The 23,268-nt window shown below is 36.3% G+C and overlaps 1 protein-coding gene and 1 long non-coding RNA gene across 8 annotated transcripts in view; one reads left to right on the top strand and one right to left on the bottom strand.

The window, feature by feature from the left end:
• The window catches only part of LOC103787459 (uncharacterized), a 426,173-nt gene that overhangs the window by 218,428 nt on the left and 184,477 nt on the right, over positions 1–23,268 (top strand). For both annotated transcript variants that reach the window (XR_013525503.1, XR_013525505.1), the window contains one exon: positions 4,906–4,995. This is a non-coding gene — a long non-coding RNA (uncharacterized LOC103787459). The remainder of the gene's footprint in view (positions 1–4,905; positions 4,996–23,268) is intronic.
• Positions 1–23,268, bottom strand: part of ADAM28 (ADAM metallopeptidase domain 28) — a 72,321-nt gene that overhangs the window by 29,317 nt on the left and 19,736 nt on the right. For 5 of the 6 annotated variants that reach the window (XR_004732669.3, XM_008979110.5, XM_002756867.7 and 2 more), the window contains 4 exons: positions 10,695–10,766; positions 9,730–9,801; positions 4,110–4,279; positions 1,508–1,592 (listed from right to left, as the gene is read on the bottom strand). Coding sequence is in view for 5 of the 6 variants with exons in the window: in XM_008979110.5 (XP_008977358.4) it covers positions 1,508–1,592; positions 4,110–4,279; positions 9,730–9,801; positions 10,695–10,766 (399 nt within the window). In the remaining variant the exon portion in view is untranslated. The remainder of the gene's footprint in view (positions 1–1,507; positions 1,593–4,109; positions 4,280–9,729; positions 9,802–10,694; positions 10,767–23,268) is intronic. The other variant, XM_008979111.5, reaches the window with a different exon arrangement.

The raw sequence follows: 23,268 nt of genomic DNA on the forward strand, positions 1-23,268 counted from the left end.
TTGAGCAGTGGTTTGTAGTTCTCCTTGAAGAGGTCCTTTACATCCCTTATTAGTTGTATTCCTAGGTATTTTATTCTTTTTGTAGTAATTGTGAATGGCAGTTCATTCTTGATTTGGCTCTCTTTAAGTCTGTTATTGGTGTATAGGAATCCTTGTGATTTTTGCACATTGATTTTGTATCCTGAGACTTTGCTGAAGTTCCTTATCAGTTTCAGGAGATTTTGGGCTGAGACGATGGGGTCTTCTAGATATACAATCATGTCGTCTGCAAATAGAGACAATTTGGCTTCCTCCTTTCCTATTTGAATGCCCTTTATTTCTTTTTCTTGCCTGGCTAGAACTTCCAAAATCTGGAGACAACAGATGCTGGAGAGGATGTGGAGAAATAGGAACACTTTTACACTGTTGGTGGGAGTGTAAATTAGTTCAACCATTGTGGAAGAAAGTGTGGCTATTCCTCAAGGACCTAGTCATAGAAATTCCATTTGACCCAGCAATCCCATTACTGCGTATATATCCAAAGGATTATAAATTGTTCTACTATAAGGACACGTGCACATGAATGTTCATTGCAGCACTGTTTACAATAGCAAAGACCTGGAACCAACCCAAATGCCCTTTGATGATAGACTGAACAGGGAAAATGTGGCACATATATGCTGTGGAATATTATGCAGCCATCAAAAATGATGAGTTCATGTCCTTTGTAGGGACATGGATGGACCTGGAAACAATCATTCTCAGCAAACTGACACAAGAACAGAAAATCAACCACCACATGTTCTCACTCGTAGGTGCGTGTTGAACAGTGGGAACACATGGACACAGGGAGGGGAGCATCACACACGTTGGGGGGAAATAGGAGAGGGACAGCAGGGGGTGGGGAGTTGGGGAGAGAGAGCATGGGGGAAAATGCCAGATATAGGTGATGGGGAGGAAGGCAGCAAATCACACTGGCATGTGTACCTATGCAACAATCTTGCATGCCCTTCACATGTACCCCAAAACCTAAAATGCAATTAAAAAAAGAAATAAAACATTAAAAAAATCATTCCAAAAGAAAACTCCACTTCCATATAGTTTTACTTGTGTATTGTATCAAACATTTTAGAAAGTAATAATACCAATTGTACTTTAATATTTCAGAAAATCAAATAGGTGGAACCATATCCCAACTTATTTATGGCTAACTTTACTATGATAATAAAACCTAAAAACACATATTACAGGAGAATAACATTACAGACCAATAATACTCCTGAATATAGATGCAAAGACTCTAAAGATATATTAACATGTTGAATTAAAGAATATATTTTAAAGATAATGCATTATGACTATGTTGCATTTACCCTGGAATGCAAAATTAGTTCAACATTTGAAATCAATGTTATTTACCATGTCAACAGACAAAAGGAGAAAAGCTATCATGATCTTCTCTATAGATGTTTGAAAAAGCATTTGGTAACCATAAATAATAGAACCAACAGTTTATCATCATACAAACCTGAACAATGCCAACAGAATGATAAGGAGAGCACATTGTGGACATAAACGCAAGACCCACAGTTGTTCCAGCAAGTTCTGTGGCTCTGCAAGAAAGGAATAAGTTGATATAACAAATTATGCTTAGCTCTATTTTTATAGGCAATTCATCCAAACCTCTTAATGGTTAGCAGAAAAACTCACTGTGAACCATCACTCTCATATTTTTCTTCAGTTTTTGAATTTGCATAAGGCATTTTTCTGTAGAATGGCTTTTGTATCACTTAAGATCCAAACACCTAGATATAGTCATGTTGCATAGTTTCTGTCACTTCTGATCGTAACACTTTTCATTGTGAAATAGATCCCTTGTGAAGAAAAAGAAAGGCTTTTTTTGATTCTAATCTTTGTGTATATCTTCTTTTGATATTAACATTACCACACATGCTTTGTTTTTATTTATATTTTATTCATGTGTTTTTAAATCATATGCTTTTGTTTTACATTAACACTGTTTTAGCTACAGGAGGTTTAGAGATTGGGCACATTTGGAAAGCATTTGTATTATTTATCATTAATATTATTCACATAATTTTTATGCTAGAGGGGGGTTTGAATCATTTTCACTTATGTAGATAATGTGTTTTATCTTTAGTAATTTTAATTTTCCTTTTTGGTTTCTTTTAATTTTTCTATTAATCTTTAGTAATTTCATGCTCTTTCCTTATAGTTTCTTGGCTATCTGTACAAGATCCTGGCTCTTATTTGTCTCTAGAAATTTGCAAAGTTTGTATCAAGTTTTTAATTTCCTTAGAAGATGCATTTACCTGGGAAATTGAACCTGTCTTTTCCCATAAAACAATATTAAAAATAGAGAATATCAATTCTGCTATCTAAAATGAGAAAATTAGAAAACCAACTTTCCATTTCCTGCAGATTTTATCTCTCTGATCTGATTTCATATACTTATTTAAAAATATATTTTACATTATGCATATTTAAAAGATTTATATCTGTATTCTCTTTTAAAATTATAAAGTTATTTACACTTTATTCTACATTTTTTGTGGTTTCAATTCTCCCCACTTGCTCATTTGCAAAATTCTTTTATTTTGGAGTTATCTATTTTGTTACATCTTTTAAGTGAATAGAGTATATTTTGATGCTACGATTTTTACCTACTTACACCCAAATATAGGTATCTTTTGTTAATTTGGTAAATGGTATGACTTGAATTCTGTAACTGTAAGAACAAATATTTCCTTTCATTGTATCTTTAATCTGTTTTCATTTTTTTCTGATCTCTTCAAGGAATCTATTCTTGGCATGTATCACCATTTATTTTTACCTATACATTTATCATCTCATCTATTATTTTTAACCTTCTACACTATTACTGTACAGTGATGGAATATTCAGCAATTTGTCTGGCTCTGCTGCCAGGCTCAAGTCCCTCACTACTTACCAGCTATGAGACCTTGGAAAGTCACTAAGCACCCCCGACAAGAATGGGCTCTTGAGTCTAAAACTCGCCTTTCTAAGTTAAGATATTGTATCAGCTACTTTCCAAGACGGCCCCCTAATGAACCAGCCTTGCAGTATTCTCAGCCTGAGCAGTGCCTTCCCCTTTAATCTGGATTGGCCCTACAACTTACCCTTGATTAAGAGACTGTACCAGTAGTGACATCCTGTGACTTTTGTAGTTAGGTCATAAAAAACCTTGATACAGTCAGTATCTTGTGCATCTTGAAATGCTTATTCTGAGAAAAGCTAGACACCTAGTAATAAGTCCACCTACTCTAAGACAGCCATATTGAAGGAAGCTCAAGTTAGGCACATGAAAGGCGATACAGAGAGAGACATGACCAACCAGATTCACTGTTTCAGCCAAATGAGCCCAGATGCCAGTTATATAAGTGAATAAGCCTTATTTCAAGCCAAGAAATTCTGGGCTCATTTGTTACGCAGTAACAGATGACCAGCACAGAAATATTAACTAGTTCTGGCAGGACATAGTTCACTGATTTCCCATGAAATTCGTGGTTTCCTTGGGTAACAGACTCTCCAGTAACTTCAAGTCAATTCTTACTGCTTCCTTCTATCTAATTCCAGCTAAGTATTATCCAGCTATCCAGCAGCATTTTCTTGACTCTTCTGAGGTACATGCTCCAGTCTCATAAAATTTACAGCCATTAGATTTCTTTCCCATATTGTTCTTAACTGGTCATTTCAGCAGGAAGTAAATTAGGGAACATGTGGGGTTACAATATAACACTCAATATTTTTTCTAATAACATCTTAGAGGTTTCTTCTAACTTGAGCCTAAAGTCAATCAGTTCTTTTTTAAACACTGAATCAAAAACTCTCTTACATAAACTTGTCTTTTCTTCCTGTATACCCAATAAAAACAAACTTTTTGTGAATCATTGCTAAATATTTGGCCCTGTCTTTTCTTCGAAAAAAAGAGAATATTTGGATCCAAAATAAGTACATATTTGACATATAATCCAAGTAAATGCTTTATAAATGTCTACTCCCCTATGTGTACACCTCACTTTGCCAAGGCTCAGAAAAGCTACCACTGAATACCACATAGTGTGCAGCGGAGGAAAATCTGTACATACGTGATTAACTGAGCAATATCATGGTGCTTTCTTCTCAAGAGAACATTCCCCCTCCATTTAGAAAAATTTTCCAAGGTGAAGCTTGCGTTTGGGGTTATCTTGATCTTATCCTTGTCAGTCCAGATTTCCATACCAACTAAGGCCACATGAGTATTGAGCTTTTTATAAAGCTGTCCAAAGACAATATATGGCAAAGAATGACTTATAATGGTGATATCATTTTTAAACATTTTCAATGTATTTTATATTTTTAAACATTTATAACAGCAGTATATAAAAACCTTGTTTCCAAGCATATTTGTGAAACAGAATGTATCTATTATTTTGTAGTTACTAAAACTCCCATTCAAACCAAAAACAGATACACTAAGATAGTTTAGGTCTGTAAACTCCTTTTTATGGGGAAAAGGGCCCTATTAAGACAAAATATTCCTTCGTGTGCTCCTAAGAAGTACTTTAATTTTGTGTCAGTGGCCCATGATTATGGCTTCAATTGCCTTTATGTTTTTCAGTGCTCCTAGAGTCAGAATATTTGAGAATTAGCAAAGTTGGCTCAGTGCCAGTAGAGGTATTTGTGACGTAACATGATACAATGAAATGTTGTACATTGGTACATTTACAATAAGCTAAGTAGTTGCTATAGTTTAAATGTTTGTGTCCCCCAAAATTTACATGTTGAAATCCTAAACCCCAAGGTGATGGTGTTATTAGAAGGTGGGGCCTTTGGGAGGTGATTAGGTCATGAGAGTGGGGCCTCTTGAATGAAATACTGTTTTGTCCCTTCTATCATATAAAGGCACAGCGAGAAAGCAGCTGACAATCTTCACCAGAAACCAAATCTTGATGGCAGTTGATTTGGTCTTCCCAGCCCCCGGAACTGTGAGCAGTAAGTTGCTGTCATTTATGAGCTACCCTGTTTATGTATTTTCAGACTGAGACAATGGTCTTCTAATCTTAAACATGGATTGAACCAAATAACCCACAATGCATATGGGATAAACTTTAGAAATAATGAGTTAAGCTTACGACACAATATGCTTAATCTAAGGATAAAAGCTGAAATTACTACTGTAGTTTCTAAAAGTGCACAGTGACAGACATTCTCACCGGCAACTTTCTGCTAAAAACCTTAAATGTTTGTTTTTTAAAAGATAGTTTGGTAAGCAAGAAAAACCCTTGAGGAATGCAGTTACTGAAAGTGAAGTTAAAAATTCAGCCATGTTATCATCCTTCACTTGACTATTCCCTCAACTTCCTTGTTCCTGTCTTGCTTACTTTTACTCATCTCACAAAACTCCAATCCTGGTTCAAAGCAACTTGCCCCTACATGTCTCCTCCTCCTGCACTTGAACGTAGAGGAAAACACATCGTTTTGATTGCTCACTTTAAAGCTGTGACTATTAACCTCAAGTAGTCCTTAACACTTTCCAGCAAAATTGCTGTATTTTAAAATCCATTTACATACCGTTTTCTGCACACCTTTATACTCTTCTTTCTTAATAATTCTGACATTTTCTTTAAATCAGACTTTCACAGTTGTCCTTGTTTCCACATTCACCGAGAGTTTAAGAGCAATCTGAAGGGAATGTCCATAAGCTCCCACCACCAGTCTATCTCCTCACCTATTCTTGTCCAAACTCCCTGCACCTCCCCATCTTCTATGTGAATGAACAACCTCTGAGTGTAAGGCCAGTTTCTCCACTCATGTCCTAAATGCCCCATATCTCCCCCACTCAAGATTATTCCAACAATTCTATCTTTCCTGCATTATCACTGCTGAGCCCTTCACAAATTCTTCCCATCAGCATAGAAAATAAATAAGTTTTTTTCATGTTAATCACTTCCCTATGTATATGGGTATCAAAATAAGTATATTACAGCATTATGTTTTACAACAAAAAATTAGAGCATTTATAGGATACCACAAAGAGACTCATTCATTTCAAAATAAGTATGCTAACTATATATCCAATGAACAGAAAACTAAGAATTAGTATTTAATATTAAAGACTGTAAACTCATTTTTAAAATATTTTGGAAACTAGAAAACACAATCATGTCTAAAGAACACAGTCAACAGTTGTATGACTCAAATGGGTTTGGAAATCTGACAAATCTATATTGAAACTTCCTGGCTATCTCCTTTTCTCACTTTGTGATCTTAGACAGGTTACTTTGTTTCTGAGAATATGTTTCCTTAGTTCTACCTTAGGCTTTGGTAATATTTAGGATTGTTCTGGAGATTACATGAGATAATTGTTTATGAAATAAGCTATTGTGACAGTGCTTGTCACTTTTTAATTTTTTCACCTCTGGACCAGCTTTCTGTTGGGATCTGGTCTCCAGCATTTTCTTTCTTTCGTTTTTTTTAAAGTTTATTTATTTTACTTTAGGTGCATACTAAATCTGGCATTTCTCCCCATGTTATCCCGCCCTACCTCCTCTCCCTCCCACTCCCCTCTGTCTCTCCCCTACCCCTCCCAACTGCCTCCAGTGTGTGATGTTTCTCTCCCTGAGTCCATGTGTTCTCATTGTTCAATGCCCACCTATGAGTGAGAACATACAGTGTTTGGCTTTCTGTTCTTGCATCAGTTTTCTGAGAATGATGGTTTCTATATTCATCCAAGTCCCTACAAAGGACATGAACTCATCGTTTTTTATGGCTGTGTAGTATTCCATGGTGTATATGTACCACATTTTCTTTGTCCAGTATATCATTGATGGGCATGTGGGTTGGTTCCAGATCTTTGCTATTGTACACAGGGCTGCAATGAACATATGTGTGCATGGGTCTTTGTAGTAGAATGACTTATAGTTCTTTGGGTATATACCCAGTCCTGGGATTGCTGGGTCAAATGGAATTTCTATTTCCAGATCCTTGAGAAATAACCAAACTGTCTTCCACAATAGTTGAATTAATTTACACTCCTACCAACTGTGTAAGAGTGTTCCTATTTCTCCACATAGTCGCCAGCATCTGCTGTCTCCAGATTTTTTAATGATCACCATTCTAATTGGCAAGAGATAGTATCTCAGTGTGGTTCTGATTTGCATTTCTCTAATGACCAATGATGATGAGCATTTTTTCATGTTTCTTGGCCTCATATATACCTTCTTTTGAAAAGTGTTCATATCCTTCACCCACTTTTGAATGGGCTTGTTTTTTTCTTGTGTATCTCTTTTAGTTCTTTGCACATTCTGGATATTAGCCCTTTGTCAGATGGGTAGATTGCAAATTTTTTTCCCATTCTGTTGGTTGCCAGTTCACTCTAATGATTGTTTCTTTTGTTATACAGAAGCTCTGGGTTTAATTAGATCCCAGTTGTCTATCTTGCCTTTTATTGCCATTGTTTTTGGTGTTTTAGTCATGATATCCTTGCCTATGCCTATGTCCCAGATGGTTTTGCCTAGGTTTTCTTCTAGTGTTTTTATGGTGTTAGGTTTTATGTTTAAATATTTGATCCATCTGGAGTTAATTCTAGTGTAAGGTGACAGGTAGGGGTCCAGTTTCTGCTTTCTGCACATTGCTAGCCAGTTTTCCCAATGCCATTTATTAAACATGGAGTCCTTTTCCCATTGCTTGTTTTTGCCAGGTTTGTGAAAGATCAGATGGTTGTAGATGTGTGAGTTTCTTCTGGGGTCTCTGTTCCATTCCATTGGTCTATGTCTCTGTTTTGGTACCAGTACCCTGCTGTTTTGATTACTATAGCCTTGTAGTATAGTTTGAAGTCTGGCAGTGTGATGTCTCTGGCTTAGTTCTTTTTGCTTAGGATTGTCTTGGCTATGTGGGGTCTTTTGCGATTCCATATGAAGTTTAAAGTGATTTTTCCAGTTCTGTGAAGAAGGTCATTGGTAGCTTGATGGGGATAGCATTGAATCTATAGATTACTTTATGTAGTATGGCCATTTTCATGATATTGATTCTTCCTAACCATGAGCATGGAACGTTTCTCCATCTGTTTGTGTCCTCTCTTATTTTATTGAGCAGTGATTTGTAGTTCTCCTAGAAGAAGTCCTTTTCATCCTTTGTTAGTTGTATTCCTAGGTATTTTATTGTCTTTGTAGCAATTGTGAATGGCAGTTCATTCTTGATTTGGCTCTCTTTAAGTCTGTTATTGGTATATAGGAATGCTTGTGACTTCTGCATATTGATTCTGTAGCCTGAGACTTTGCTGAAGTTGCTTATCAGTTTGAGAAGATTTTGGGCTGACATGATGGGGTCTTCTAGATATACAATCATGTCATCTGCAAATAGAGACACTTTGATTTTCTCCTTTCCTAATTGAATACACTTTATTATTTTTTTCTTGCCTGATGGCTCTGTCTAGAACTTCCCATACTGTGTTGAATAGGAGTGGTGAGAGAGGGCATCCTTGTCTAGTGCCTGATTTCAAAGGGAATACTTCCAGCTTTTGCCCATTCAGTATGATATTGGCTGTAGGTTTTTCATACATAGCTTTTATTATTTTATGATACGTTCAGTCAATACCTAGTTTATTCAGAGCTTTTAGCATGAAGGGCTGTTGAATTTTATCAAAGGACTTCTCTGCATCTATTGGGATGATCATGTGGTTTTTGTCTTTGGTTCCATTTATGTGATGGATTACGTTTCTGGATTTGCATATGTTGAACCAGCCTTGCATCCCCGGGATGAAGCCTACTTGGTCGTGATGGATAAGCTTCTTGATGTGCTATTGCAATCTGTTTGCCAGTATTTTATTGAAGATTCTTGTGTCGATGTTCATCATGGATTTTGGCCTGAAGTTTTCTTTTTTAGTTGAGTCTTTGCCTGATTTTGGTATCAGGATGATGTTGGTCTCATAAAATGAGTTAGGGAGGATTCCCTCCATTTGTATTGTTTGATAGTTTCAGAAGGAATGGAACCAGCTCCTCTTTGTACATCTGGTATAATTCGGCTGTGAACCTATCTGGACCTGGACTGTTTTTGGTTGGTAGGCTATTATTCAGCCCTTGTTATTGGTCTATTCAGGTTTTCAACTTCCTCCTGGCTCAGGCTTGGTAGAGCACAAGTATCTAGGAATTTATCAATTTCTTCCTGGTTTACTGGTTTATGTGAGTAGAGCTGCTTGTAGTAATCTCTGGTGGTAGTTTGCATTTCTGTGGATTCAGTGGTGATAACCCTTTTATCGTTTTTTTATTCCCTGATTCTTCTCCCTTTTCGTATTTATTAATCTGGCTAGTGGTCTATTTTGTTGATCTTTTCAAAGAAAAAAAACAGCTCCTGAATTCATTGATTTTTTGAAGGTCTTTTGTGTCTTTATCTACTTCAGTTCTGCTTTAATCTTATTTCTTGTCTTCTGCTAGTTTTTGGTCTTCAGCATTTTCTTAGTGAATTTTTGGAAAACAAATGCACCCAAATAAAACCAGTTTTTATGTCCTCTTATACCTGAGAATAGTGTGGCAGGTAAATAAGAAATGTGTTGGTTTGTGGCATTAATATCATGTTCACTTAAGTAGCAAAAGTTGTGGTCATACCAGTCAGCCACATAGGTCTCAGGAGCCTTGTCGTTCCCTCCCTGCTTCATGTGCATTCATTGAAAAACCCAAAGGCATCTCCTAGCAAACTGTGTAAAACTGCAGGTAATAAAATATGTCTTACCATGTTGACATAATTAGCCATCTCAAACACTCTCTTTCTGATCTCATCTTGATTCTCATTGTACTTTTTAAACTGAAAGAAAATTTAAGAAAGGATATGTACATTGATAAAAATTAATATATGTGGAAGGTTAAAAAGGCAACTCTTATGTTATATTGATTTTAATTGAAGATTAGTTATTAAAGTTAATTAAAAGTTAGAATTAAATTGATACCTATTTGTCTAGCTACATTAAAGCACTTTGGGAGCGAATAAGATGTTTCTTTTCTGAAGTACTAGTTCAGTATAAAGCTCTAAAGAATTATTCTAAATGTATTTTCACTTAAATTCTATAATTTTCTAAGCTGTGCAGATTTAGCAAAAGGAATATCTTATTAATTTAAGAGATAGATATATGGACAGTACATGAATTAAGCACAAAGGTCAGAGCTTTAGGGCTTGAGCTAATAGTTGACTTACATTTCCATACATGTGTGGATTCCATATTTAGAAAATCCAGTATATGAAAATGCACTGTTATATAAAACAGTGACTATCACCAAAGACTTACCTTTTCAGAGGATTCCATTCACTAAGCTTTCATATTGACCAATATAAGCTTTTATATTGTATCTCTAATGAGAATAATTTCTAATTTACAAATGATTTAACAACTTAACAAAAGGCAAAATGACAGAAGAATTTAATTGGAAACTAAGTTAGTGCTATAAAGTCAATAAGAAAATAGCATTATAAGGGCCAACAGTTCAATTTATGCATATCATATCAATTGCCCTGAGAATCTCCAAAAGGAAGAAATCATGTCAGCTTAATTACAAATGTCAAATTTCATAGGTTTAGAAATATTTGTAACCATATCTCATATTCGTGATTCTTTAAATCTCATCCAGACATTTAATATTTCACATAATAAATATATGTAGATGGGAGTTTTGAAGCACAACATATTTATCTCATATACGTACCTCACCATTATCCAGGACCAAATAGTATTCTATATATTTCTCATGTTCATGAACCTGCCCATCATTCAATTTCTGAAATATAAAGAGAACAATTACTGATATGACATCTTTTTCCACACGAGTTCATCTATTATTTGCAATGTGTAATTTTATAAGCAGTTGGTAAAGACAGACAATATTAGCATTTTAACACTAATTAAACAGGTAGGATTATCTACCGACAAGGCTCAGAATTTTGGAGTTGAAGGGGCACCACAATATTCTGGTCTGAGTCTTTCATTTTATCAAGGGGTCTAAATTATTATGTTACTAATAGGTGAGCTAGAAATAAAACCAAGTCTGTCTATTGTTTTAAACAGTAGACTTCTTCACCATCCTGAAACAAAATAGAGAAACGTTGACTTCAGCATTTTCCTAGTGTTTTTAGTTTGTTTTATGTTTTCTTTGGTAGCCTTTAACTCATGTCTTCATGTAATAGCTGCTCCTTTACCAATGGTGCAATGCAGAGGCACCGTTGTTTATAGTCTACTTTGCTCTCTTTAGGCAGAGTTGAATCTCCTTTCCATGTTTCAAACTAACCAATGCTCTGTTCCTTTTTCTCTCTCAAAAAGAATAGTTATCTCATTGAAGAGGGGCAGATACATTATTCCTACTAAATAATCGTAGCCCATTAAAGTTTATTGGATTGCATTTCTGGAAGTACATGTATTTTAATAGGTAGCTAAAGTTCCATTACAAAGGACAAATTTCTAAAGATAGACTTTTAGATATTATCTAATGAGACATGTACTTACTTCCTACCCTTCATGAGAACAAAATAATTATTAGCATTTACTATATAGTGAGAGTACTCTGGTAATTACAAATGCAGCAGTGAAATAAACATGGTCCATCTGCTGACGGAGCTCATAAGAGACAAACATAGATGTATCAGATGGTGACCAGTGCTATGTGTATGATTAAAGTGGGCGTGTGATATTGAGTTACTAGGTAGTTATTTCAGAATAGGTGAAATATTCTAAAGAATTAGCCCTGGGGTCATGGGGAGGATCCAAGATGGCTTTATAGGAACAGCTCCCCAATGTAGTTCCCAGTGAGAACAGTGCAGAGGGTGAGTGCTCACTGCATTTCCAAACAAGTTTTCACTTCCCACAGACCATGAGATCCCCGTGCCCAGCTGGTACTGGGTGGGTGCACAGAAAGTCACAAATGTCTGGGTGGCCGTTTTGACTGGTGCCTGGAATGCCTGGGAGACAGCTGCCCACTCAACTAAAACAGAGGGGGCTGAGACAGGGAGCCAGGTGACCTGGCTCAGCGGCTACCACCTGCACAAAACAAGCAATCTGAAACGCTCTGGATTGAGAGTTTTGCAGCAAGTGCAGCTGGACCTAAGATAGTCCAGCCCAGTGGGGGGAAGGCCTTCCCCCACTACTGAGGCAGTCCGCCAATACCCAGGCATTCACACAGCAGCTGGGCAGAGCCTGCAGCAGCTCAACAACACCTCTGCTGGCAGACTGTGACTAGACTACTCCATGTGGGGCAGGGCATCTATGAAAAAGGGCAGCAGCATGACAGAAACTTATAAATAAAGCTGATCTTCCTAGGACAGAGCACCTGGGAAAAGAGGTGGTTATGAGTTAAGCTGCAGCAGACTTAAAGGTACCAGCTCAGCAGCTCTGCACGAAACAATGGAGCTCCCAGCACAGCACTTGTGCTCCTGTAAGGGACAGACTGTCTCCCCAAGCAACTCCCCAACCTCATTATACCCAAAGAGACACAAAGAGAGCTCTCATAAAGGAGAGCTCAGGCTGACATCAGGTGGGTACCCATCTGGGATGACACTAGCAGAGGAAGAAACTGGCAGCAATCCTTGCTGTTCTACAGCCCCTGCAGGTGATCCCCAGGCAAGCAGGGTCTGGAGTGGACCTCCAGTGGTCCTGCAGCAGAGAGGCCTGTTAGAAGGAAAACTAAGAAGCAGAAAGAAATAGCTTCAACATCAACGAAAAGGACATCCACTCAGAGACCCCATCCAAAAGTCACCAACTACAAAGACCATAGGTGGATAAAGCCACTATGATGGGAAGAAACCAGTGCAAAAATGATGGAACCACCAAAAACCAGAACCCCTCTCCTCCTCCAAGGGATCACAACCCCTTACCAGCTAGGGATCAAAGATGGATAGAGAATGAATCTGATGAATTGACAGAAACAGGCTTCAGAAGGTGGGCTATAACAAACTTCTCAGAGCTAAAAGAACATGTGCTAACCCAATGCAAAGAAACTAAGAACCTAGAAAAAATGTTACATGAGATGCTAACTAGAATAAACAGCTGAGAGAAGAATATCAGTAACTTGATGGAGCTGAAAAACACAGCACGAGAACTTCATGAAGCATACTGAAGTTTGAATAGCTGAATTGATCAAGCAGAAGAAAGGAAATCAGAAATTGAAGGTCAACTCAATGAAATAAAATGAGAAGGCAAGAATAGAGAAAAAAAAGTGAAAAGAAATGAACAAAGCCTCCATGCAATATGGGATTATGTGAAAAGACCTAATCTACATTTGATAGGTGTACCTGAATGTGACTGAGAGAATGAATCCAAGCTGGAAAACACTCTTCAGGGTATCCTGAACTTCCCCAGCCTAGCAAGGCAGGCCAACATTGAATTCCAGGAAATATAGAGAACACCACAAAGATATTCCTCAAGAAGAGCAAACCCAAGGCACATAATCTTCAGATTCACCAGGGTTGAAATGAAGGAAAAAAATGCTAAGGGCAGCCAGAGAGAAAGGTCGGGTTACCCACAAAGGGAAGCCCATCAGATTCACAGTGGATCTCTGAGTAGAAACCCTACAAGTCAGAAAAGAGTGGGGGCCAGTTATCAACATCCTTAAAAGAACTTTCAACCTAGAATTTCATATCCAGCCAAACTAAGCTTTATAAGCGAAGGAGAAAGAAAATGCTTTGCAGACAAGCAATTGCTGAGAGATTTCATCACCACCAGGCCTGCCTTATAAAAGCTCCTGAAAGAAGCACTAAACAAGGAAAGGAACAACCATTACCAGCCACTCCAAACATGTACCAAATGGTAAAGCCCATCGACACAATGAAGAAAATGTGTCAACTAACAGGCAAAACGTCCAGCTAGCATCAAAATGGCAGTATCAAATTCACACGTAACAATATTAACCTTAAATGCAAATTGACTAAATGCCTCATTCAAAAGACACAGACTGGCAATGGATAAAAAGCCAAAACCCATCAGTGTGCTGTCTTTAGGAAACCCATCTCACATGCAAGGACACACATAGGCTCAAAATAAAAGGATGGAGAAAGATTTATCAAGCAAATGGAGAGCAAAAAATAGAAGGAGTTGCAATCCTAGTCTCTGATAAAATGGACTTTAAACCAACAAAGATCAAAAGAGACAAAGAAGGGCATTACATAATGGTAAAAGGATCAATGCATCAAGAACTAACAATTGTAAATATATATGCACCTAATACAGGAGCACCCAGGTACATAAAGCAAGTTCTTAATGACCTACAAAGAGGCTTAGACTCCCACACAATAATAGTGGGAGACTTTAACACTCCACTGTCAACATTAGACAGATCAATGAGACAGAAAATTAACAAGGATATCCAGGACTTGAACTCAGATCTGGACCAATTGGATCTAAGAGACGTCTACAGAAATCTCCACCCCAAATCCGCAGAATATACATTCTTCTCAGCACCGCATGGCACCTACTCTAAAATTGACCACATAATTGGAAGTAAATCACTCCTCAGTAAATGCAAAAGAGAGGAAATCATAACAAACAGTCTCAGACCAAAGTGCAAGCAAATTAGAATCCAGAATTAAGAAACTAACTCAGCACTCCATAACTTTATGGAAACTGAACAACTGGCTCGTGAATGTAGACTGGATAAACAATGAAGACAGAAGTAAAGATGTTCTTTGAAACCAATGAGAACAAAGACACAACTTACCAGAATCTCTGGGACACATTTAAAGCAGTGTCTAGAGGGAAATTTATGGCAATAAATGCACGTGTGAAAAGCAAGGAAAGATCTAAAATCAACACCCTATTGACAAAATTGAAAGAGCTAGAGGAGCAAGATCAAAAAAACTGAAAAGCTAGTAGAAGACAAGAAATAACTAAGATCAGAGCAGAACTGAAGGAGAAAGAGACACAAAAATCCTTCAAAAAATCAGTAAATCCAGAAGCTGGTTTTTTTTAAAATCAAGAAAATAGACCGCTAGCCAGATTAATAAAAAAGAAAAAAAGAATCAAGGAGATGCAATAAAAAATGATAAAAGGGATGTCACCACTGATCCCACAGAAATACAAGCTACCATCAGAGATTATTACAAACAGGTCTACTCACATAAACCAGTAAACCACGAAGAAATGGATAAATTCCTAGACACTTGTACTCTAAGTGTCTAAACCAGGAGGAAGTTGCAACTCTGAATAGACCAATAACAAGGGCTGATGTTGTGGCAGCAATCAAGAGCCTACTAACCGAAAACAGTCCAGGTCCAGATGGGTTCACAGCCAAATTCTACCAGATGTACAAAGAGGAGCTGGTAGCACTCCTTCTGAAACTATTCCAAACAATACAAAAAGAGGGAATCCTTCCCAAATCATTTTATAAGACCAACATCATCCTGATACCAAAACCCGCACAGACTCAACAAAAAAAAGAAAACTTTAGGCCAATATCCATGATACACATAGATGCAAATCCTTCAATAAAATACAGGCAAACCGATTGCAACAGCACATCAAGAAGCTTATCCATCACAGTCAAGTAGGCTTCATTCCAGGGATGCAAGGCTGCTTCAACATACACAAGTCTATAAATGTAATCCACCACACAAACAGAACGAAAGACAAAAACCACATGATTATCTCAATAGATGCAGAGAAGGCCTTTGACAAAATTCAACAGGACTTTTTGCTAAAAACTCTCAATAAACTAGATATTGAAGGAACATATCTCAAAATAATAAAAGCTGCTTATGACAAACCCACAGTCAATATCATTCTGAATGGGCAAAAACTAGAATCATTCCCTTTGAAATCCAGCACTAGGCAAGGATGCCCTCTGTTACCACTCCTATTCAATATAGTACTGGAAGTTCTAGCAAGAGCAATTAGACAAGAAAAAAAGAGGGGTATTAAATTAGAAAAAGAGGAAGTCAAATTGTCTCTATTTGCAGATAACATGATTGTATATTTAGAAGACCCTATCATCTCAGCCCAAAATCTGAAACTGATAAGCAACTTCAGCAAAATCTCAGGATACAAAATCAATGGGCAGAAATCGCAAGCATTTCTATACACCAATAACAGACTAACAGAGAACCAAATTATTGGCGAACTCCCATTCACAATTGCTACCAAAAGAATAAAATACCTAGGAATACAACTAACAAAGGATGTAAAGGATCTCCTCGAGGAGAACTACAAACCACTGCTCAAGGAAATAAGGGAGGACATAAACAGATGGAGAAACATTCTATGCTCATGGTTAGGAAGAATCAATATCGTGAAAATGGCCATACTGCCCAAAGTAATTTATAGATTCAACACTATCCTCCATCAAGCTACCAATGACCTTCTTCACAGACCTGGAAAAAAATACTTTAAACTTCATATGGAACCAAAAGAGAGCCTGCATAGCCAAGACAATTATAAGCAAAAAGAACAAAGCTGAAGGCATCACTTTATCTGATTTCAAACTACACTACAAAGCTACAGTAACCAAAACAGCATGGTACTGGTACCAAAACAGAGATATAGACCAATGGAACAAAACAGACGCCTCAGAGGTAATGCCACATATCTACAACCATCTGATCTTTGACAAACCCAGCAAAAACAAGCAAGGAGTCCCTGTTTAATAAATGGTGTTGGGAAAACTGGCTAGTAGTGTGCAGGAAGCAGAAACTGGACCCCTTCCTGACACCTTACACTAAAATTAACTCCAGATGGATTAAAGACTTAAACATAAGACCTAACACCATAAAAACCCTAGAAGAAAACCTAGGCAAAACCGTTCATCACATAGGCATAGGCAAGGACTTCATGACTAAAACACCGAAAGGGTTGGCAACAAAAGCTAAAATAGACAAATGGGACCTAATTAAGCTCCACAGCTTCTGTACAGCAAAAGAAACAATCATTAGAGTGAACTGGCAACGAACAGAATGGAAAAAAAAAATTGCAATCTACCCATCTGACAAAGGGCTAATTTCCATAACCTACAAAGAACTAAAACACATTTACAAGAAAAAAAAAAAAAAAACACCAAAAGTGGGAGAAGGATATGAACACTTTTCCAAAGAAGACATATATGAGGCCAAGAAACATGAAAAAATGCTCATCATCACTGATTATTAGAGAACTGCAAATCAAAACCACATTGAGATACCACCTCATGCCAGTTAGAATGGTGATCATTAAAAAATCTGGAGACAACTGATGCTGGAGAGGATGTGGAGAAATAGGAACACTTTTACACTGTTGGTGGGAGTGTAAATTAGTTCAACCATTGTGGAAGATAGTGTGGTGATTCCTCAAGGGCCTAGAAATAGAAATTCCATTTGACCCAGCATTCCCCTAACGGATTATAAATAATTCTATTATAAAGACACATGCACATGTATGTTCATAGTGGCACTGTTTACAATAGCAAAGACCTGGAACCAACTCAAATGTCCACTGATGGTAGACTGGACAAGGAAAATGTGGCACATATACACCATGGAATACTATGCAGCCATAAAAATGATGATTCTGGATATCATCATTCTCAGCAAACTGACACAAGAACAGAAAATCATACACTGCATGTTCTCACTCGTAGGCAGGTGATGAACAATGAGAACATATGGACACAGGGAGGGGAGCATCACACACGGGGGTCTGTTGTGGGAAGGATAAGGGAGGGACAGTAGAGGGATGGGGAGGTTGGGGAGGGATAACATGGGGATAAATGCCAGATGTAGGTGACGGAGGGGGTGGGGGCAGCAAACCACATTGCCACGTGTGTACCTATGCAACAATCCTGCATGATCTGCACATGTACCCCAGAACCTAAAGTACAATTAAAAAAAATTGTCCCTCAAGTAGATGTATTAATGAAAATGAGAAGTCAGGCAAGGAAAGATAAATTGGAGGACAATTCCAGCAGGGAGAAAATCTAGTAAATAGACTCTAAGGTGAAATGGTATTGGCATATTTAAAGCATAGAAAAAAAGTGCTAGTGTTTTTCTTAACATAATGGGGAGGTCACCAAGAGATGGGAAGTAAAGAGTATGAAGAGACAGGAGAGGCCAATGGGGCTATAATCCTATAGGGGTTTCTGACCCATGGTCAGTTTTGTGGCTTTTATACTAAATGTAATGGGAAGACATTAGAGGGCTTTGGACAGAAAAGGGATGTGATATGATTTACAATAAAAACACTGTATTGTGTGGAGTGTAGATTCTGTAGAACTGGGATGGGAAGGTCAGGCAGAGCCTGTTGCCCTGGTTATTATGAGATGGAGTAGTCATAAAAGGAAGCAAAGAAAAAGATCTGAAATATGTCGGAGGCGCTTGCTGTTGGATACCATATAAAGAGGCATCAAGAAAAAGGGAATCAAAGATAGTTTCTAGATTAGAACTTGAATAAATGATGATTGGTGGTGTTGAGTGAGATGAGGAGAATGAGAGAAAGTGGGTTTTGTTGACAGTTTAGAAACATAGTTCTTTTGGGGGTGTACTTTAAGTTCGTGATACAAGATGTCTAAATGGCTAATATTAAGTAGACAGTTATTTTTAACAGTCTGGCCTTTTGGAGAGAGACAGAGACTAGAGATATGTATCTGATGGCAATTAGTGCACAGTTCCTATTTAAATAAGGCACAGGACAGGGTGAGATTACCTGGGAAGAATGTGTAAGTATACCAAAGAAAAGATCCAGGATTGAGCTATATGAGGTTCTCTAATACTTACCAGTCAATCAGAGCAAGATGACAGAAAGGAAATGAGAAGGAGTAGCACTCCTGAGGTAGAGGAAAGCCAAAGCTATAAAATGTCCTCAAAGCAAGGCTCTTTCACATAGTTAACAAGGAATGGAGACGGAGGGATAAGAGGCCTGTACAGGCAAACCCAGGAGTTGATATTCACAGCAACATAAAGCTAGGAGTTCCACCAAGTTCTGGCCAATCAAAGGTGGCCAACCGTTCAAACCGTGTTCAAATAAGGCAAACACCAAGCTGTAACCAGTGCAGCTGTTTCTGTACCTTAGTTCTTTTTCCATACGTCATTTTTCTGTCCATAAATGCTCTCCAACCATAGAGCACTATGGAGTTGCTCCAAACCTCTTCTGGTTCTGAGGGCTGCCAGATTCTAACAAACCATTATTTGCTCAAATAAACTCTATTAAATTTGTTTACAGTTTGTTCTTAACAGTCCTTATATTGCACATTAGCTGTTTCAACTGCTTTGCCCTGCACACTTGCTGCTTGGAATACTTTGCCCCATATCTCTCCATTTCCTGTCCCTACCTAGACCCTGGTAACCACTGCTCTATTCTCTGCCTCTATATATTTGACACTCACCCCGACTTTTGAAAATTCCTATATATATTGTTAATTGTTTTCTTTGCTGTACAGAAGCTTTTTAGTTTGATATAGTCTCTTTTTAAAATTTTTTTACTTTTATAACTTTAGCTTTTAGGTACGAGATCTAAAAAATCATTGTCAAGGTTAATGTCAAATGGCCTTTCCCCTCTATTTTCTTGTAGAGTTTTATGGGTTTAGGTATTACATTTAGGTATCTTATTTATTTTTATTTGATTGTTATGGTATAAGAAAAGGGTTCCATTTCATTGTTTTGCATGTATAGATCCAGTTTTACCGTGAGTCTGTTTATTGAAGAGACTGCTTATCCTTTCCCCAGTGACCTTGTCAAAACTTAATTGACCATACGTGCTTGGATTTATTTCTGAGCTTGCTAATCTGTTTACTAGTTGAGGTGTCTGCTTTTATGTCATCATATCGTTCTGATTACAATATCTTTATAATATAGCTTTAAATCAGTTAATATGATGTCTACAACTTTTTTTCTCAGAATCCCTTTGGCTATTTGGAATATTTTGTGGTTCCATAGAAATTTTAGTATTGCTTTTTTCTTATTTCTGTAAATACCGTCATTGGGTTTTATAAGGATTGCATTGAATCTACATATTGCTTTAGGTAGTATGAACATTTTAACAGTATTCTTCTAATTCATGAGCACGGGATGTTCATTTATTTGCATTTTCTTCAATTTCCTTCATCAACATTTTACAGTCTATAGGTTATATTTTTCTAGGAATTCATTTATTTTCTCTAGGCTATCAAATTTATTGACAAATAATTGTTCATAGTAGTCCTTTACTATGTAACTGTACTGTGTACTGGTCTTCATCTCCTTAGTAACATGTATTCCTAAGTATTATTTGTGTTATGAATGGAATTATTTTCTTGATTTCATTTTTGGCTGGGTTGTTATTTGTGTATAGAAATGTCACAGAATATGTATGTCAATTTTACATCCTGTGACTTGATTGAATTTATTAGAGTTAATGGTTTGCCAGTGGAGTCATTAGGGTTTTCTGTACATAGAATCATTTCAGCTGCAAATGCAGGTAAACTTACTTCTTCCTATCCAAGTTGAATGTTTTTTTTTCCTTTTCTTTATGTTCCTAATAGTACTTATGGTACTTAATAGAAATGATGAGAGTAGGCATCCTTGCCTGGGACCAGAGGAATAGCTTTCTATTTCTCCTTTCCAATTGATTATGATGTTATCAAGGGTTTCTATAAATGGATTCTAATTTTTTAAAATAAACTTATATAAGGAAAAAGAAGAGTGGCTGGTAACCTTTATTATTTGGCTTGGGACATATTTTATAGTTTAACATCGTTCTAGCTTTGAATAAAATAATGCAAAAGTGTTCTTAAATTTTCATTGTTGTTTAATCATCAACAGTTGCATTGCACACTATCAACAGCCGTGTGGTTGCTGAAAGCTGGTGTTTATGTGCATTTAACCACAACTGTCTTATCAGAGGATGCACATAGCTGGACCTTGTTTTTTCATCCATTCAACTTGAATCCCAACTAAGCCAAGGACACAGTTATATATTAAATGAATTTCCAAAGAAAGCCCACGTATTTAAGTGAGCACTTCCATGAAGAAAAAACAATATAAGAATGACAAAAGCTCTGAAATGTAACTGGCATGTAAAAATGTTTCCTGATTAGGAACTATCAACTTGCATTTAGTTTTGGGAAAACATGGTCCTAGATGCTATAGGATATTTACAAATATCCTAAATTAAGGGAACCTGTAGCATTGTATGTGAATAAAATAAGGTATATTTGACTGCTAAAAAATAAAAATAAATAAATGACCTTTATGATGTTGAGGAACTTCTATGCCTAAACTCTCAAACTTTTAATCAAGAAAGCATGTTGAACTTTAATGCCTTTTCACCAGCTGATAACATTATGTGTGTTTTGTCTTTCAGTCTATTGATGTGATTGATATATTACATTGACAAATTTGTGTATGTTAAGTCCATATGCCAAAGATAAATTCTGTTTGATTATGACATATAATCTTTTAGATGTATTGTTGAATTTGATTTGCTAATATTTCTCTGAAAATTTTTTCCTCAATGTTTGTCAGAATTCTTGGCCTGTAGTTTTCTTTTCTTTGGTATCTTTGTCTTAGCTTAGGTATAAAGATGATACTGGCTTATAGAAAGTGTCAAAAATTATACCTTCCAGCTCCATTTTTTTTTAATTTAGAAGTATTGGTAATAATTATTTTTAGAATGTTGGATACAATTCATCTCTAGAGTCACCTAGGCCTAGGCTTCCCTTGTTGAAAGATTTTTAATTACTCTTTCAATCTTGCTGTTATTGGTCTGCTCAGGCTTTCTACTATTTTCTGATTCAACCCTCATAGGTTATATTTTTCTAGGAATTCATCTATTTTCTCTAGCCTATCAAATTTATTGACAAATAATTGTTCATAGTAGTCCTTTAAGATTTTCTTTAATTTCTGAGGCATTTTTTGGTAATAGCTCCATTTCATTTCTGATTAGATATATTTGAATTTTCTTTCTTTTTCTCTTAGCCTAGCTAAGAGTTTGTCTATTTTGTTATGTTGACATGGAATATGTTCTTCTATCTTTTTACTTTCTGCCTATGCATGTGTTTAAAGCTTAAAACTGTGTCTCTTGGAGGCAGCACATAGTTGGACCTTGTTTTTTTCATCCATTCAGCTACTCTTTATCTTTTGATGGATAATTTAATCCATTTACATTTCTTGTAAGAACTTATAGGTAAGGACCTACTAATGCCATGTTGTTTTATAGGGTTTTTTTTCCTATAGGTTCATTTTTTCCTTCTTTATTTATCTTTGTGATTTGGTGATTTTTCTGTAGTGCTGTATTTTTATTCTTTTCTATCATTTGTATCTTCTATAGATAGGTTTTTCTTTGTATTTAACATGAGATTTACCTAAAACATCTTAGAGTTGTAATGGAGTATCTTATATTGATGACAATTTAAGTTCAGTATGAAAACTCTAGACAATAATTTATACTTTTAATGTCAAAATATAAATATTTTAGATTATATATTTCTGAACAAATTATTATGGTTATTTTTGATTCATTTTATTAAGTTTCATACTAGAGATACATGTGATCAACAGAGCACGTAAAAGTATTGGAGTATTCTGGATATGACTATATATTTCTATTTACCAGTTGAACTTGCTGGTAGAATTTAAACCTACGGTGAATTAAACTGACCAGAAATTTTATTTTGGCTAATTCTGCCCAGTGCTTAAAGAGTCTGAGAATGTTTAAAACAAATGATTGGATTTGAAATAAATCTTGGAAATAAAAATAATATCAACAAGGAAATAAAAGTAATGTCAACAAAGATATTTTAATATACCTTACAGTCTAAAACACAAAACTATATTTATTTTTCTCCTAGGACTTAAAGCAGAATTCTACACTTAAAATAATATTCTAAGTTTCTGTAGACAGATTCTATGTCTGTTTTGCTCATTTCTATCTTCCCAGCACCTGTGACAGCACTTTAAGAGAGATTTTTTGAATGAATTTATGATGACAGCAGGATGTTTTATTTTAAAATACTAATAATCACTTCATAGCTTTTTCACTAAAGTTAAGAGCAAATTAATAATAATATTTTATATTTTTGTGGTTTATTGTAAGCTACACAAAATACTGCAACAGTTGCCTGCTTCTAGAAGGCAGTTATTATATTTTACACTTATGTTTAACCTTTGTACATTGCTGATACTAATAGTTGATAATAGTTAATTCCTAAGTACTTGTTAAATGAACCATTAATGCCTAGCAATCTTTAAGGCTTAGTGTCTCTATAACTTACTAATTTCAACAATGATGATAGTTTCAGTAAATTTAACTGCTAACTCTGAAAACCAGGGCAGAATACATGAGAACATTTCAAACAAAAA

Source organism: Callithrix jacchus, chromosome 13 (genome assembly GCF_049354715.1).
Source record: "Callithrix jacchus isolate 240 chromosome 13, calJac240_pri, whole genome shotgun sequence".
NCBI classification, from domain to species: domain Eukaryota; kingdom Metazoa; phylum Chordata; class Mammalia; order Primates; family Cebidae; genus Callithrix; species Callithrix jacchus.